Source organism: Strigops habroptila, chromosome 5 (genome assembly GCF_004027225.2).
Source record: "Strigops habroptila isolate Jane chromosome 5, bStrHab1.2.pri, whole genome shotgun sequence".
Taxonomy (NCBI): domain Eukaryota; kingdom Metazoa; phylum Chordata; class Aves; order Psittaciformes; family Psittacidae; genus Strigops; species Strigops habroptila.
Window position 1 is genome coordinate 8,950,039 of NC_044281.2, and position 19,189 is coordinate 8,969,227.

General features: G+C 46.7%; 1 protein-coding gene across 1 annotated transcript; it reads right to left on the reverse strand.

Annotated features, from left to right (window-relative positions):
• Nucleotides 1-6,603: 6,603 nt before the first annotated feature.
• TSSK6 (testis specific serine kinase 6) lies at nucleotides 6,604-7,497 on the reverse strand. The gene has a single exon (XM_030488930.1). The coding sequence runs from the start codon at nucleotides 7,435-7,437 to the stop codon at nucleotides 6,604-6,606; it is 834 nt and encodes a 277-aa protein (XP_030344790.1). The 5' UTR covers nucleotides 7,438-7,497.
• Between the last annotated feature and the right edge of the window lie 11,692 nt (nucleotides 7,498-19,189).

A 19,189-nucleotide genomic window follows, 5' to 3' on the forward strand; every position in this document is an offset into this window, starting at 1 on the left:
TCCTGCATGATGTCTTGAGAATAGCATTTGTAATAGATTTAATCTGCTGACAGACTGATGCTCCATCCCAAAACCACCAGCACAGTTGTCTCCATGAATGTCTTCCTGCCAGACACTGCCCGAAATAGTCTAACAAAAGATAGAAAACTGAAGTTTCTTTTTCTGCCATGAAGATGGAATGAAATACGTGGTGGCAGCAGGAAAAGCTACAGTCACCACCGTGAATTTCCTCATGGAATGCCCTGGGTATTTTTCTGCCCTGGTAATGTCTCTCATTCACATCTTCATAGTTAACCATGCTGCTGAATCAGAAAGTCCTCCTTGTCCCTAGCTCCCACCAGTGCCACCACCGCTGTTCTGCCTGCTGCTGCACTGCATCCCTCTGCACATCATTTCCCATCCTCCCCTCTTGGGCTTCAGAGCTCGGTCCTCTGCTGTGTCTGGACAACCCCTCTGTGTGATGGGTGCTTCCTTCGCAAGTAGTAGTTTCCTTCTACTCTGACGTGGTGGTTTGAAGCCCTGTTTTTGGTGAGGACTTGCTTTTGATATTTCTCCTCCTATTTATAAGAATGTGTGTATTTATTTGAAGGCTATGTGTATTTATTTGAAGGTTGCTAGTAGGTCCAACTCTCCCATGGGTCCTTCCTCCAGCAATTCCCTGGATCCATCCCGAGTAAGTAAACACAGTTCTCAGTATTGGAAAAGATAATTAGCTGTATAATGCACAAAAAGCAAAATTGCTTTCCTCAGGATTTATTCATCAATTATAGTTTGCCCTGCATGGCTCGGCTTGAACCATTTTCTGGGCAGGGGAGAAACATGTTAAATAGAAAGAGAGGAAGCTATTGTTACAGTAAATGACTGGGTACATGATGGCATATTTTGGGTCTTCCATAATAGGCATCCTATTAACAAGCTAATGAACATGCAAATGAGGAGCTAAGGATTATCATTATATTTGAGACAATAATGCGTATTTTGGGGTGTTTTGCTTGTAATTAATGCAAATGTTGTCTGGTTGGTTGGTGTCCCCTGGGTGAGGTTGGTTGGTTGCTGTGCTCTGCCAGGAGCAGCACAAACCTTGCCTCTCCTCTTTGCAAACTCTCTTTTGCCTCCCCCCACCGAGCCCTACCTTGTGCTTGTGGTGGAACTCCAACAGCCTACCCACCTTCAGGCTAGGGATGCCAGTGTCTGAGTTAAAGCTAAAGCCAAGTCAGCTGCAGTAAATGCTCCTGCTGTATTTTTAATGAAGGTTTTAATGAAAATGGCACATTTGTCCCTCTCTGGAGAACACACTGATATGACTGTGCTGTGCAGAGCATTATGAAAAAAATGATGTTGCCAGTTACACTTCCAGTGGGTCAATACAGTACATGGAGAATAAGCAAAGTAACCATATGGAGAAGGAGCAGTCAGGGATTTCTGAAGGGCTTGTCTGGACGTGCTCAGTTCCCTCAGCTACTATTTACTTTAAAACCATTTAGTAGGACTTGAGAGCTCTCAGCATCTGGTGGGATCCAGCCCCTTTGTAAACACACTCCTATGAGAGTGCGAGGTGATCTGTGAACCTGTCAGCTACCATGTGGACTCCGATGATGCTGCTGTTGACCTTGTCTCATTATTGGTGTTAAATTGGTTTGCTGAGAGGCATTTAATTAGTTCTCTATTTTTTTTTTTTTTTTGCTGGAATCACTTGTATTGTAAAGCAGACTGTGAGCTGTGCTGTCCAGGAATGCTTCTCTGCTGCTAGTAAGCCATGAGGCAAACCAGATCTCCATGGTGTCCTACTGCCTGGTTTTTGTGAGGCCATCTACTGATGGCATGGTCCAGGAGAAGGTCCTCTCCTGTGGCCAAGGTGCCTCTCATTTAAGAGGTGAGATATCTGAGGCAGAGACAATCAATAACAACATCTCTACACAGGACCTTTCCCAATAGGGTTCCTGTGACATTTAGGTGTTACCTGAATATAATGAACATCTGTCAGCTGAGAGAAAAAAATAACACCATGTATGTCTTTCAAGGAATCTGTTGGTTGCCGCTGTGGCTGATAATAACGTGAGAAGGCAGGAAGGAGAACAGACACCTTAACTACCCTTGTGCAGCTCTTCAAAGAGAAACACCTAACAACAATGCATACCCCTGTGCTCTGTCTTTTTTGGTGCTTATGTTGTTGTCACCTATAAGAGAAGTCAGTAATAACCAAAATGTAGTGTTAAATGCAGTGAAGAAATTGTGATCCCTTATTCAGAGCATGGAAAAGGATCTTCAGCCATCTGCTTTTGTAGCGAATTTCCTTTCATTCATTTATGCATTAAAATCAGATTGATTTGGAAGCAGTTTTGGGAGAGGGAATTCATGTGTCTTTCCAGGCCATCAGATATTGTTGAATTTATTATCACTTCAAGATAGTCATGATCTGACCAGAAGACTGGAGGCTAGGGAAGTTTGGAACTGTAATGTAAAATGAAAACCTCTCGGCTGGACATAAGCCACTCAGTCTGTTCACTATAATAGGGGGAGAACAATGTTTACTGCTTGGTGCTAGTGTGAGGATTAATGTGTGCTGGGTGCTGTGAAAATGAAAATATTCTTCATAGAAGCCCTCTTGTCTACAAGGAAAATGATGTGCACAAAGAGCCTTTGGATGCTGTCCTTTGGTGAGAACCTCTCATTAGCTTAATTATGCTTAATATAAGCAAATGGCTCAAGACAGAAAAATGTTCCCCCCTTTCTCCCTCCCTATCTCTTCCAACAGACAAGTAAGTGTAGAGATCCGCAGAGCGATGGACTATGAAAAGAGACGAGGAGGACTCTCTGAAGACTGAAGAAGGACTGAGATGCACTCGAGAGCACGGAGACCCATAATGTGGGGTCTGAAAGGAGAGAGGAGAATGGTAGGTGGCTGGATAAAAGGCTGCGAGCACTGGAGACTGCAATTATGGAAAGGTTAATGCATTCAAGCAGAGCGAGGTATGTTTATTTGCTAAATTGCCTGTTGAAAGCTTTGCCTTCCCAGTGAGGCAGGTCACCTGGGTGTGTGTCTCACCCAACCTGCCCGCGCTGGCTTGGCCAAGGGTAATTGAAGCAGGTCATTAGCTGAAGACTGGGCAGCCCAGCTTAGCTGTAGGCAGGAATGTACAGCCCTGAGAGCGCTGGTTTGAGAGTTAGTGCAGGGATACATGAGGCGTTTGATTACCCAGGAGTGTTCTCCCACAATTCATGAATATCCTTATCTCCAGTTTTGTAACATGTAGACTTCCAAATAGCTGAGTCCTAAAGCTTATCAGGCACATCAGCTGTGACCTAAAATCTTGAAAGCAAATTTCGCTCAGATGAAGAGAGAGCTTTAATGTCACCGTGCAATGAAGTATGTCCCTTCCTTTAATTTGCCTGAGATAAACACTGTATTTCAGGCGAGATAATGCTGAATTTGGACAAAAGAGCAGTGGGAGGAAAGCTATACTTGGAGTCTGGGAGATGTCTTTGATATTTTTAACGCTCTTCTCAGATTAAATAAATCAAATTGCTTCAAGATGCTTAGAAAATATCCTGAGAAAATACTGAACACTATATTCTGATGAGTATCCTTTTGAGAGTCCCTCTAGCTGATTTAAAAAATCTGGAAGGCTTTTCAGTGAGCCTGTTGGGTGACATAAGGCATGACAACAGCCCACGACAGGGCTGTGGACAGGGTAACGCTCAGACCATGTAGTAAGCTAACAGGAGCTAGATGGTGGCATACCACAGAGCTGACTTGTACAGTCTCTGAATGTTCCCTTTCTTATCCTTGAGGAAGGATAAAATATAAATATAAATATAAATATAAATATAAATATAAATATAAATATAAATATAAACATAAATATAATTTATTGTGTATCATTCATGGTGATCAGCTCCCCCACTGAATGTTATTTTTCCAGTGTTGGTATTAGGACCCTTCATTTCCAGATCATATCACACCAGTACGTTACAAAGAGCCCAAGGAGGACAGAGTCACATTGCAGAATGATGCTGGTGGGACTGATCGGGGTATTGATAACCCAGTGTGCCTGTTTATGCCTCCCATGGGTGCTCATTCAAAGATCAAGGGCTCTCCCATAAATGCAATGCGCCATGATTCATGGCTGGGATAGCAGGGCTCACCTGCCAGCAGCAAGGAAGGGGCACATCCATTGACTGCGCATCTCCAGGAAGGTTAAGAAGCATTTCCACCCTTCTGAGCCCAGGGAAGCGGCTGGCTTAGCACATGCAGCGACCTCGGGAGTCCCTACAGTGCAGAGAGAGGAGGGGAAGGACGCAGAGTGTGCCCCAGCCCCACTGCTGAGACATGGCCGAGGAGCCTCCTCGCCAGCCTGCTCTCACCCGCTCTGGTTCTGCTCTCCTGCAACACTGATTTCCCATTGGTGCAAATTAGATAAGAATTGGTTCAGAGTCTTTAATTGTGATTTTAATTTTTAATCTGCATAATTAGATTTGTAATGGGCTATTTTCACAGTCTGGGGACTGCTCTGGGGTCATTAGTGCTGGGCCCTGTGAGATTACCATCTGCGTGGAGAAGGCAAGGGCTGCAGGGCAGCCTTACGAGCCTCCTGTGGCTCATTCAAATCACTTCCTACTTGAACCCCAGCTGCCTTCCCAAGCCACTTAAGGGGGTACATCCTCGCAAAACATTAGTCATCTATCCCTACTCATGTCCTCTCAACTGATCCAATTGTTTAGGAGAACATGGCGCTGAGGGGAGATTAATAGGATCTGGGGTTTAGAGCAACTCATTTTACATTAGCTTTGCCTCTAACAACAGAAAACCAAAGGAAAGCAAAAGGAGAGGTTATACAGTAGCACCAGGACTGGCATCAGGTTTCTGCTTCCCAGGCTGTGGGGAGGTACTTGGAGGTATGCAAGGGCTGGAGTGAGGCATGGCATGGAGGTGAGAAGCTACCTGGAAATCCTGGGGTATGGATCAGGGAGTTCTCCCAAAGGAAGGTGGTGGCTTTGGGATGAGGCTGACAGGGTGGTTGGAAGGCGAGTAGGAAAAGGAGAGTGGAGCCTTGCTGAAAATCTCACTGCCCTGAAATCCGCCTCCTCACTTCCTGCACCCTTATGGACTCTCTCCTACTTTTCCATCCCTAGAATCCTCCTGATCCTTCCCAAGCCTGTTTCTCCAGCCACAGATGGGCTCCAAGACACTCTTCCTATCCCTTACTCCATCTACTTTGGACTTCGCTGCCGCTATGAAGTTCTATTGTGCAGCTGCAAGGAGGAGAACAAAATAAATCCTCATTCTGGAGGTGGCAAAATTCACTGTAGCCTGCGTGCTGGAAAGCCTGGGGCTGGCTCTGCTGCCACATCTTGTTCTACTTAAACTGCTGCTTTTAATAGACCCAGAATGTTTGCTTTGCCAAAGGTGTTTCCATGTGCACTGGTGTGTTCCTGTAAGACCGAGCCCGGCCGCGAGAGCTGCTGCCAGGGCTGCCTTGTGTTTCCTCACGTGGCACCAGCAACACGGTGGAGGCTGATGGACCACCCAGCGGGAGCTCTCCTGACTTCAGCTGCAGTGGAAGCTAGATCAGAGATTGTTTAAATGGGGTTTGAAATGTCTCATGTCAGATGCCAGCTCCTACCTTTAATTAACCCTTTGAAAATGGGACTTGCCAGTAGGGATCTGTAGTAGATTTTGGGGGTTGCATTTGTGGTCATTGGTAATTTCTATGTTGAAGCTGGACAGCAGCTGTTAGCAAAGCAGTTCTCCTTTATATCTTTATCTGTTTCCCATTTCAGGTTCTCCGTGGCCAGCAGCATTTCTTTCTCATCAGATATCTTTTAGCAGAGATTTTAAATGTTGGTAAGAATCAGTATCTGAAAGACGCAGCAGATCTCAAACCCACACCAAAACTTTTGGCTCAGTAATGCTGTCCAGTTGCCTGCAAAGACCCCGCTGTGAATTTGGGCTACAAATATCACTGGCATACAAAACCCGTAAGATTTTCTCTGCAGTAGTGATTTGCAGGACCACTACTTCACCCCTTGCACCAGCCCAAATACAGTCTGGTGGCAAACAAGGTTGAGGACAAGCCAAGGCCCGTGTGAGAACAGCTTTCCTCCTGCAGTGCAGGGCAGGGCGCTGTGCATACCACAGTAGAGGGTGGGGAGCAGCAGAGAGGGGGAGCTGCATGGGAGTTTCAGCGCTCATTACATGTACTAGGGAGCAGGCAGCATAAAGGACTGTGATGCTGCACATCGCACCTCACCACCCTGCCCTGGCCATCTGGCTCCATGGGGCAGTCCCGACCTACCTGGCAGGGGGTGCAGGTCCCCCTCCGATCAGGCTGGTGTAAGCAGCCCCACACTTTGCTTGTACTGCTAGCTCAGCATGGTCATTGTATCTTGAAAGCCAACCCACAGCAGGCTCTCCTCTGTGGAAGGATCTGACCACCTTCTGGGAGTACATGGTCTTGGAGGTGCTGGAAGTTCAACCAGCTCCACATAGTGGCACCCCAGGGCTCGAAATGATCAATAAACCACAGAAAGCTTTTCTACCACAGAACTGATTGCACCAACATGTTACTGCTCTCCCCCAATCTCTGGGGAGAGCTTCCCCATTCAGATGTCCCCCTTCAACCAGCTATTCTTGGCCACCTGCCCCACACCGGGCCGGCATGCTGGGTTGTACTGGAGCAGTTGGGTGATGAGGGCTAGGCAGGGCTCTGGCAGTGGGGGCAGCCCCTCCGGGTACAGCACTCCTTTCTTCTGCTGCTGGGGTATTTTGCGGACATGGGTATTGTCAAAGGGCATGCAGCCAGTCACCATCACGTAGAGCATCACCCCCAGGCTCCACACGTCGTGCTTCTTGGCGTCGTAGGGGATGCCCATCAGCACCTCCGGAGAACTGTAGGCTGCTGACCCACAGAACGTGGTACTCAGGTCTGGATAGCTGCTGGTCTCCTTGCTGAAACCAAAGTCACTGAGTTTGGCCCGGTGGCCATCAGCAGTGAGCAGCACATTCTCACATTTCAGGTCCCGGTGCACCAAGTTGCGATCATGCAGGTAGCGCACAGCACCCACAACCTGTGCAAAGATGTCCCGGGCCCTGGGGACGCAGGGCAGCTTCCCCAGCTGCTGCACCAGCTTCAACAGGTCAGTGGCTGCAGCCTCCATCACTATGTAGAGCTTCCCATTGCAGACCTCGATGAGCTCCAAGACGTGCACGATGTTGGGGTGCCGGATCTTGCGCAGGATATTGAGCTCCCGGGGCAGAAACTTGTACACAAAGGTGTGGGGTGCTCGTTGCCGGTCCACCACCTTGATGGCTAAGGGGCCCTTGTGTTTGTTGGAGGTGGCCGCTTTCACCTTGGAGAAGCTGCCTTCCCCTATTGTGTGACCCAGGCTATAGCCCAGGTCATGAAGTACCTTCTCTCCTGCATCGGTTTTTGGCATGATGTGTGATCTTGATGGTCTTAATCGAAGCTGGTGTTTTGCTCCGGGATTTGAAAGCTTTAATGTATGGTGTGTGGCAGCTGATGACCTTCACTCTCCTCCATGGTCCGGTGGGTGCTCCTGTGGGCTCCGGGGCGCACCTGGGTATTGTGATGGGGTGGAGTGTTCTATGGCAGTGCCTTTGTGAGGCCAAAAAGGTGTCTGGTGTGTGCCCTCAGCTCAGGGGTGTCCCAGGCAGGCCCATGCACATGCCAGGGGAGAACTCCCACAGGTGATATTTTAGAGCTTTTACCTTTTCCACCTCTTCAAAATAGGGCTTTTTGGATGATGAGAGATGAAGAGTCCATTTGGGTACCTATACCAGATTTCTGCACGGTATTAGTTGTATTAAAATCAAACTGCACAAAGTGGTACAAAGGAGTGATTTCTACTGTCCCTGACTGCATACCACCTTGGTTGTAAATAGTTCCTTTTTCATTATGTTGGTGCAGGGAGATATTCTGCTAGGTAGGTTTTCTGATTTAGGATGATGTGTATGGGGAACTTTAAATGCATCTTTCAGAAGAAACAGCTTTTCAGTTTCTTAAACTTGTAATTACTCTCCCTCTACTTTTATCAAAATGATATTTTGGATATTTACAAAGAAATGAGACCAGAGGTCCTTTGGAGAGCTTCTGCAATTTAGATTTTAAATGCTTTTATTCAGTTTCCATAAAAGTGACAGTCAAATTAAGCATGGAGGCAGGAGCTGGGCTGGGTCCCACATCCACTCCAGAGCAAAGCGTCCTGCCTATTGAATGTTGCGTCCTAGGGTAGCATCAGCTCCTTCCTCCAAGTGCTACATCCTTGGCTCTCACAAACAGTTGTTCCTGGTTTGTGATGGGTTTTTTAAGCTGCTCGAGGATCCTGTCCTCTCTGTGGAGCCCACATTCCCTTTACAGCTGTACAAAAGAGCCCAGGACCGCAAAACAACCATCTTCCAAAATACCAACCCAAATGCTATTTTTGATTTTTGAATATATGTTTCTTTCTGCAAATTGCTTCTGAAGAGGAATAAGACTCAAATGAAGAGAGAAGAAAATCTTTCTTGTGAGTCCATCTTGTCAGTGTTCTGAAGTCACTTGAGGAAATTAAATTAATTCAAAACTATATGTGCTGTGGGGGGAGCTTTGCCCTGACTCCTAAGGGCAAGTAATGTAATCATCATGTCGAGTTTTATCTGCTGGAGAAGTTGTGGGTCAAAACTAAACCATTTTCCCACTTCAGATGCTATTTCTACAGGCCAGTTGGAAGTGCGGGAATTCAATGTGCTGCGGAAGCGCACTTGCCAGGCATGTATCATCCGGCATGTACCGTCAGGCATGTTGTCAAAAGGCCAGGCAAGTGGCATGTATGTTGCATGGTGGAAGGTTTGCTCCTGTGCAGGGGCTACCCTGACTGGACACATTCAAAGCCAGGTTGGACGGGGCTCTGAGCAACCTGGTCTAGTCAAAGATGTCCCTGTCCATGGCAGGGGGGTTGGAACTAGATGACTTTTAAAGGTCCCTTCCAACCCAAGCCATTCTGTGATTCTGTGCTGGCCACTGAGGAATGTCCTCTAAAGAAAGAGGAGGCCCTGTTTGATGGCAAGGGGCTGATGTCTGTATGGAGATTGAGTGCAAGGAATCCCACACACATGCAGAGGTGCAGCCAATGCTCCCTTTCTGTATGGGACATCAAATAAATGCCCCCGGATTTCTTACTTCTGAAGCAGATCAGAAGCCAGTTCCATAAGTTCCTGATCAGAAACTGCTGTTACTTAAACAGCTCCCACCTAGCAATCAGTAGGCCAGATGCAGAAAGCCATTTTGCTGCATACACATGATTTCCTGGCACTTCTGTTTAGTCTGTGAGTCATAACCACAGTGACTTCAGCAGAGGTCTGAGCTGGACTTTTCACGGTAGCTGGGAACTCTAAGATGGCTAAACATAACTGAGCCAATGTGGGCACTTTTACAAGGGAAAATGCTTAGACCAGGAGTTCCTTCCCCACTTACTACCAGAGCACCTCTGGAAAATGCCACTGTTGCAAGCTCTGATGGACCAAAAGATGTGCATGTAGCTATCTGTAAGGGGCTTGGCTGATGCTCAGCTCATCTTTTAAAACAGGAATAGGAGTTCACGTTATAGACATGTTCCCAAATCCTCATTTAAGGGAAACCTCTTCAAAGCCCCAGTAATAACATAACCAGAAGAGGTGTTGATCGATCTGCAGTGGAAAAACTGAACTGGTGGCTACGAACCATGCTGCGATGGTAAGGAGTAATGCTGTGGAGTCCCACGTGGCTGGTAAGCCCATCTGCTTGAGGGAGCTTGCAGCTTTTGGGAGGTATTCAGCAAGCCTGGCTGAAGAGGGCAGTTTCAGACTCAGTAAGCCCTCCTCCAAGCCCAGAAACATCACTCTGCAGTTCGATGCTGCAGGAGCATCCTGGGGGCTGAAGGGCTTGAGCAGTGCCTCGAATAAGATATTGTCCTGGGTTCAGCTATAGCTGAAGAAAGGAAGAAAACCCTGGTGAAAACAGTGGTTTTTGCTGGCTATGAAAACATCGCAGCAAACACTCCCCCTCCTGTACGCTCCAGGCTAAACCTCTGCGAGCTGGCTTTGCAGGGATCATTACTGCACATCTGCATGCTCCTGACCTGCTGCTCACAGCATGGCCTGGGATTGCTGCAAAAGGCTCCAGAGACAAAGAGCAAGAGCGTGAATGAAAGGTTTCAGCTTGGCAGGACATTGTCAGGCAGAGGAGGACGAGAAGTGTCTCAGCTCAGCTTTTTACGCTGTGCTTAAATCTCAGAGAAACAGACTTTTTGCCTCGTTAGCTGCTGGCTCAACATTTTTTGGTATAAATATGCACAGAAGAATCTCTTTTGCTTTCAATCCCTCCACCTCATGTACTTGTGATATAAATATTTAGGTCACACCAATATACCCAATATAGGGTACTCAGTACCAACATATAAATTGATGCTGAGCTTCTGAGCTTTCTGGTACCTTTTTTGCATCAAAGCTGTGTTTGTAGATCTGACTTGTTCCATTGCTCTTATAAACGACAGCAATTAGAAATCACGCAGCAATTACTAGTCTGTTACATCTGGTACATGAGCCCGAGGAGCTGGTCTGCAGAGGTATAAATTACTGGAGCTCACTACCAGGGTTTTCATTATGGGGATGTTTTCCGACTCTGGCAGCGTGGCTGTGCACAAGCCTGACAAGCAGATAGTTCCTCTGCCAAAGGGTTGATCAACTCCTGAAGGACCATTCATGCTGCTGTGCAATGCAGGGACACCAGAGAGCTACCAGGTGCCCCAGAAGCAACTCGCCTGTTCCAAATTTAGCATAAGCTAATGTACCTCTCTGGGTAAGTTCATCCAAGGTGAGTCCTGCATCGCCCAGGGCTGGACTGCTCACCAAAGACCAAGCTGTGCTGGGCATCACTTCACACCAAAACCAGGAGGAGCTCTGAGTTAACCTTGCCTGAGTCTTGGGTGCATTACAATTATACAGCATGGTGTTCCCTGGGGGTAACTCAACCTTGCTGAGAAGTTAACGCATATGAAGGTCTCCAACCTTGTGTACTGTACACAGCTGCCTTCGACCAGAGAAGACCAAACAAGCCAGGAGGTGTAACGAAGTAGGATTTATATTTTTTTCTGTGTCATCCCATAGATATATTTTTTTTTCACTTCTCTTGCAAAAAGATCCTGTCAGTTGATAGCTGGGAAATCACCAATCTGCTCTCTGAATACCAGGGTTCATCAAACATGCCCGTGTGGTGCCTTTTGAGTGGCTGCCCTCTTGCCAAACCTCAACAAGAAGCAGTACTACATCAGTGTAATTACTGGTCTGAGACACCAGCTGTTATGCAGCAAGGCAAACAACCGAGCTAACAAGAAGGCCACTAGAGCATGCACGCTTCAGAAACGTCTCCCTCCCCCTGTGATCCCTTCGAAGTGCCCCATGCTGTGACCTGATCCATGGTGGCAGGGTTGCAGGGAGTCCTGTTGGTGTTGGGGCAGAAGGGGCAGAGCAGCCACACAGGCTCAGAGTGCCTGTCATTGATCTGACGGCAGATTGACACCTCTGGGCAGGGATTTCACTCACTGTCGGGCGTAATGTGGGTCCTACTGGCACAAGCATGCCAAAATATAACTTCTTTTAACGCAGACGTCCTAAAAGCCAAAAGAAACTATGGGTTTATACCTTATGCCATGAAGCTGTAAGTTACAATGTGTGGAACGACCTCTGTACTGGCACAGAGCTCTTGAGATTTCTTTAAATACCCCTATTTCCAAACAAGCAGAAATATTTTGCCCAGGAGTTGTAACTTTCAAGAGCAGCCAAGTAACTCCTTGGTGGCCCACTTTGTGGCCAGCCTATGGCCAGACCTTGTTGCTTAGCACCCTGTGAATGTGGGAAGGGGCAAAGAGCTGCACAAGAAGTAGAAATAACTAATGTTACTATTTTTGCTTGACTACCTCATTGTAGATAGCACAAAGGGTAACCACATTTTTTCCTAGCAGATACTGAAGTCACCAAGATCTTGCCAGCAACGGGTAAAGAAACCTCTTTAAACAAAAGCTTCCCATGTTTTATCCTATGTGGCTTACTCTCGATCATACTGAAATGATTGAAATGAAACTGAGAGCACTGTCCTGAAAAGGAACCCACTGCTTGTAGCACTCTTTTCCATCCATCTGGATGCTGCAGGTACTGAAAGCTGGTAAAAATGTTGCAGAGCATCATTCTTCTGTAGTCCCATGGAGCCATGCTACACTGTCTTGGTACAAGTACCAAAGCCAACAAGCCAAGGTGAGGAGGCACAGCCACTCATTAGATAGGGCATAGCTAGTAAAGGAAATGACACTATTGGCAAGTACTCTAATTTTTCTGGTGATGTTATTTGCCCCTTACTTGCCAAGCTCACTTACTGTTCAGTGAGCTATTCAAAGGTAATTGGTCGCTGGCCTGTGTGATATCTGTGCAGTTGGAAAACTGGGGCAGATCCCATGAAAAGCATACTGAATCCAAGCTGCCTCAGAGGCTGAATTGCTGTCATTGCCCTAGATCCTTTCCTGCAAAATCAAGCTGTTTGTGAGGTTATTTTAGGCACTGGTGTTAAAAGGAACTGGAAAGCCAAAGGTACAAAACTAATTGCAAAGCCTTGTCTCTGAATGTTTGATGAAAGCTCTGCATGCGTGCGTACAACTGCAGCCTAAATTTGGCCATGGTCTTGTGGCTCCTTACTGGCAGCAACACCAGCTTTGGCAACGGAGAAAACCAAAATCACAGGTAGTCAGAAAGCTGTGCTTGGTAATGTGCTGCTTTTCCTTCTTCCTCCCTCCCATGTTTTAAGGATTGGTGTCTGTTTAAAATACTCTGGCTATGTTGGGTTTTTCATCCCTTTGGCAGATAAGGAGATCTGGGACCTCACATTCCTGGTATTCAGAAGCAGCTGTGATCCCCACAGCTGCTCGTCATCAGATCTTGCCTTCAGCCTCTTGTTCAAACAGAGTAAACTAGTGAAGCTGGTTGTGGGACCAGTAAGAAGTCTCCTAGAAATTCAGCAGGATGAGAGGAACACCAAAGAGAAAACTCCGTGGATGCCCATTTGATTAACCAAGGTTGTTCAGACTCCATTAAAAAAACCTGAGACTGGCATGCCGCGTGTGCCAGAAATGTCTCTTCATGTAAATGAGAACTTAAACCATGTGAGGGACATAAAATGGGCTTGTGAGCCATCAGAGGGAATGGATATATGGCAACGGGCCATACCACCACTTCTTGGAGCAGCTTGTGAGTGCTTTGGTAGGTGCCAAAGGAGATGAAGGATGGAAAGGGCTAATGGGCTGATGTGCAAACACGACTTTGCAGCTGGCATTGCTAGGCTACACCTGCCAAGAATCTCAAACCTGAAGGCAATAAACTAGAGTGGAGTAAGAGACAAAAGGGGCTAAACAGGCTTTGGCAGGCTGGCTGCTTCAGGAGCAGGAGGACTTCCCTGGTAGGTCTGCCACTGAGAGGCTTTGCACCAAAACTCCTTTGGAAAGAGGGAGGAAGAAGAGTGAAGTCTTGTGCTTCCATCCTTGTGGTAAGTGGAAAGTCATGCCTGGCTTGTTAGAGCTGTGTAGGGAAGTAAGCTTTCCTGTTTGGTGCTGGAATACCCACTGAGCAGGAGGAGGCATGGTGTGGGGAGAGCTGGGAGCAGAGGAGGGTCTCAGCCTCAGGAGCTCACCACACTTTTTCCTGGTTGGAGGTGTTGATCTCCCTGTTTGTGCCCAGATGGCTCCTTCTCACCACCTCCTTTCTGAAAGCTGGGAAGCTTTTTGTTCCTTGGGCTGTGCTGCAGACACTTGGCTTGGCCTTCTAGTGATTCCTGTGCTCTTACCAGGATGGTCCTCCAAATGCCCTCGAAAGCCAAAGGGAAGGGCTGTGCAGTGCTGATGGGCTGCCAGGTCGAGAGAAGTGTCTAGGCTGGCTCTTGCTGCCCCTTCTTGAGGCCAGGGAAGGAGCCCAGCAAGACTGCTGAGATACCCCCTTGGCACTGGGCAGCCAGTAAGAAAGGTGAGGACAGGAACTGGGGCTCCATGCAGCACATCTCCTGAGACCAGGGAACATTTCTCTGCTTTCATTGTTGCTTCAGCATCAACAAATCTTTTCACAGCTGAAAGATTAAATGCCTTCCACTGCTGTTGACTTGCTTACTGTATCTGAGTGCCTTCTACCTCTGTCCTTAGGTAGAGCCAGTTGGTGTTTTCCCACGGCTGGCTGTCAAACAGGAGGGAGAGGGCTTCAGGTGAGGCTTTAAGCAAAGCAGAGATTCCAAAAGCTGCAGCAAGTGCCTCTTGGGTTAATGGAAGTGGAATTGGGTGGTGATGAGGGCCAAGAGAAAGGTTGGGAAATTAAAAGCTTTTCTTAACGCATCAAGTTATGCCTATCAAATCCAAATATAATTAAGTTGGAAAATCAGGTAAGTTTTGTGGTTAACTATCCCAAATGAACAATACCTAAATTTTTTCCTTACACTGATTTAGTTACCTGTCTGTGGAGAACCTCATTGCAAAGCATTATGTATTCAAACAGAGATTTAGTTGTCTAGCACCTACTGTAATTAATTTGCGGTCAATTAAGGGCTGCAGAACTTGGCCTGTAATTAGGGTATGACAGCCTATGGTACACAGATTTGGAAAGTTGATGGCAAGGTGTTACAGCTATGGAGCAGATGTTTAAATGCCTTTAAATAGCATAGATTTTGTCAGAGGCTGATTTAATGAGTTGCTCTTAGAGTCATGTGCTAAAACACTTCCTGAAGGTGTCCAACTAATCACTGAGATGGCTTCTCCCCTCAAGTCTGGTTGGCCCTGGAAGAGGCAGTGCTGTATTAGAGCCTGGCAGGGTGGGAATTAAAGGAGAGAACAGGCTAGCCATGCAAACCAAAAAGCTTCAGAGCTCTCAAGACTGATGAGGAAGTTTAGGCTGAGATTTGAAAGACAGCAAAGACAAATTCTAAGTGGCAGAAGGAGATACTCTTGGACCAGATAGTTGGTGTGGGTATGCCCATATCAAAGAGGGAGGGAGGCAGGCGCTTTGGGAACAAGGCTGGACATGGCTAACAGGGTCTGAAGGTCTGTTTGCTGAACAGACTCCATCTGTGTGCTCCATCCACCATCTAACTGGACAGGCTTTTGTGGCATCTGAAGAAACTGCTGAGAAACCAAGCAAGAAACTAGCTGTGACCCTGAGAAGAAAACTGCCAAAGCAAGCTGAGGCATATCACATGCAGAGACAAAAGGACGGGTGGTTTGGGTAGCAGTGAATATGGCTCTGCTCACACAAGTAGAACACAATGACCCTGCGTTACATTTGTTGCTTTGCTTTCCAGAAAATTGAGCTTTTTGCTGCTTTCCTGCTTGTGTGTTTCACTGAAAGGGAAATACAACCATTGAAAGCAGAAACCAGGCGTTCCCCTTGATTTACCGTCAGTCACCACAGAGCATGGAGGCCAGGCCTGCCAGCCTGGGCTGCGGTGGAGGGGTGGGCATGCCTGTGCCCCACTGCTTGGATGGTGGGTGCTCACAAGCCATGAAGTATATATAATATCACAGTGCCCTCTTGGGGGCAGGTGTTTTTTGGAAATAAACCTTTATGATTTATGTGCTGCAGATATCCTTGCTTGCCACTGTTTATTCTAGGAGTCCATGCTGCATAGCTAAACCATGGATTTTCCCTCCAAATGCTGCCCTTTTTAAGGCAAAGCTCAGAGTTTTGGACTTGGATTTTTATTTCATTATTATTTCTCTGTTGCTGATCTGTACTTTAAATGTAAAATCACAGAAGTGAGGGTGAGCTGCTCCTGAGTGAAGATGGCAGTCTGTGCTCAGAAATGAATCCTGCCTCGTTTAAACACTTTCAGATGACTCGGCCCCAGCAAGAAACAAATTGTTTTAACAATAGATTTAATTAGCTGGTGTTTGTATTCCTTCACGGAGTGCCTGAGTCCCGGTGCGCCTGCTGGTAGACCTGTCTGAAAGCCCTGGCGTCTCCTGCAAAGGAGTGTGAAGAATGACTGAAGCATTAAATAAGGACATGGCAATTCCCTGCTGGCTGCGGGAACAGCCTGGAGAGGAGGGGAGTGTGACTGCTTTCTTCTCTTCTGGCTTTTGCAGTGCTGTCTTTTGTTAAATGTTAAAAAGAAAGAAACGTAACTTCCAGCAAATATCTGGGGTGATCCTATGGCATGGTAATTCTGTCACAGCTAATACAGCTCCTGATGCTCTACTGTTGCTGTTAATGCTCTGAATATCGGTTAAGACCAAACGTTTTGCCTGTGTTTCAATAGCCACTCTGACTCACAAAAATAGGCAAACTAACTGACAGAAAGTTTTGCTGTAATATAGACTTATAATTGCCCTGATTCCTTATGTTTGTAGGATTATGAAAGAACCTCTGCTTTAAGGAAGATATGAAATGACAAGCCTTTGATATTTGTAGTGGTTTTTCCTGCATGCACACATACAAGACTGGATGTGGGGGTTTGGGGGTTGGTTTTAGTTGTTTTATATGGGGAGTGGGGTGGCATTTTGTTTAGTTTTGTTTGGTTTGGGTTTTACCTGAATTGTTTAAAAAAAAGCCCATCTGTGGTAAGGATTCAGTTGAAAAAGATGTGCCATCTGGCAGATGAGTCTATGACCCTAAAATCTGGTTTCTCTTAACAGCCAGCCTCTTAAGATTGATGATGAGGGCTTATATATCTTTTTCTAGATGTAGTTTACTTCACATCAGAAATAGAGTGTTCCTAAATGCCAGGCCTGAAAACTTGTTCTGGGCTCTGACAGTCAGTCTTTTGTGTTGCTGCTTCTCCCCTTCCCTCCTCTTGTGTCATTATCTCCCTAAACATAATGGTGCTGTTACAGGGCAGCAGCCCTTGGATGTCACCCAGCTATACCAGGCAGCACAATCAGTTGGGAAGACAGAGCGTGGGCAAAGAAATCATGATGTGAAGAGCACTTATCCAATGAGGTGCTGTTGGAAAATGCTAAGAAAGATCTCCTGTTTTCCTTGATCAGGTGCCTCTTTGTTACTCCGAAAGGGGGGGAGAAATCCCTGTATTTCTGAGCACACCTTGCTACTTGTGCTGAAGCTTTTTTCTTTTGAAAGACAACTCTTGGCCTTTCTAACTCCCTGCTTTGCTTTCTAAGTTTCCATGAGGTAGGAAGCAGCATCTCCTCTGTGTTGTCTTTGTTTCCTTGGTTCTTGCTTGTCCTCAGCCTGTATAAAGGCATTGGCTGCTTTCATTTTGCTTTTTAGTGGCTATGTTTTAGGGGGCAAGTTGTTTGATTGCTACTTACTGGATTTCACTCTCAGCTTATTGTAAGTTCAGCAAGATTTAATTGCGTGGCCTGAGCTGGTTTGTGCCAGGCAAGACTAAAGCTGAGTGTTTTAGGAAAGTATCTGTATTTTAGGAAAGTATCATTTCTGTGGACGAGGGAGGAGGAGGAAAAGCCTGTTATATGAGGAGCTGTGATATTCTTACAGGGCAAGGCCTTGGCATCTGGGGGAATGGTAACTTCTGCTAGGGATGCGGCTTAGATCTGTTCAGTTTTGGCCAGCCTGTGAGCTTTAAGACCATATAGTCAGCAAAGCCCAGCTGATGGTCTGCCCCACAGGCAGTGGTTCCAGGCAGTGGGGCTGGGGTGAGCGAGAGCAGAATCTCCTCCCACAGCGCTGGCCGTGGCCCTCCAGCCACTGCCGCAGCACTCAAAGTCTCTGGCACATAGATGCTCCACCTCAGGAGCAAGCTTTGAATTTTGGGTGACAAGAGGCCTCTCTTGCATGTCTTCACACACCCCCCCCCCCCATTGCTTTACTTATTCAGTTGAGCAGGTGTATTTAAAGCTTATTTGGGGGGGGGTGTGACAGAAAATATTTGCAGGTTCCCCCTTCCAATTCACAGCTTCCAGAGAATTTTTTTTTCTTTGCATTTGCAAAGACAGTGGGTTCAACCCATTTTGCTGTCCCATCAAGCCTCCATCAGCAGGTTGTAATGGTAGCATGGTAAGCAGGTGTCCTGGTTTCGGCTGGGACAGGGTTAATTTTTTTCCTAGTAGCTGGTGCAGTGCTGTGCTTTGGCTTCACTCTGAGAACAATGCTGGTAACACACTGATGTTTCAATTGTTGCTCAGTAGCACTTACCCTGATCAAGGACTTTTCAGTCTCTCATGCTCTGCCATGAGGAGGGGCACAGGAAACCAGGAGGGAGCAGAGACAGGACACCTCACCCAAACTAGCCAAAGGAGTATTCCACACCACAGCATGTCAAGCCCAGTATATAAACTGGGGGGAGTTGGCTGGGAGCTGCCGATCACTGCTCGGGTTGGGCTGGGCATCAGTCAATGGGTGATGAGCATCACTTGTCTTTCAGGGGTTTTATTCCTGTCTTCCCCCCAAGTCCCCTTACTATGATATTTTACTTCATTTCAATTATTAAACTATTCTTATCTCGACCCATAGGTGTTACCTTTTCTGATTCTCCTCTCCATCCCACTGTGGGGTGGGGGAAGTGAGCAAGTGGTGGCATGGTACTTAGTTGCTGTGACATGACAGCAGGAGTGCAATGATGGCATCTCTGGGCTCTTAGGGACTGCTTTAATTCTGGCAGCAGTGTGAATCAGTTTGTCAAGATAGTAAATGTTTTATTCCTCACAGGTATTTGGATGGCAGGTAGGTGTGACAGCGAGAGGCATCAGTGTAATCATTACGATGGCAATGTCTCCTGCAAGCTCTTCCTTCCCTCAGAGTCACTCCAGTGTCCTGAGTTGCACAGCGGGCATGGAGGAGCAATGAGGCAGGGTTTCTTCAGTAGCTGTCAAATGCAGAAATAAATAACATCCAAGTAATGTAACCTCACTCAATTTGTATCTGCTTGTGCTGGCCATACCTTCTATTTACGTGGTGCCACAGGAGACTCTTCTAAATGTTAAAATTTAAATGAGCACACGGTCCTGCAGGCTAAATCTGTTACCAGTGATAACGTTTCCACTGTAGTTTGATTTGTTGCATCTCAAGAAAAGCAGCTGATTTGAGTGATTTATTTTCATTCCCAAGGGAAAAAATAGCCTTAGAGCCTTTGTGAGCTCTAGAGCAAAAACAACCACAGTGCTGGGCAGGCCTTATGTGCAGTCACGGAAACAACTGATAAAAACTTTCTCATCACTT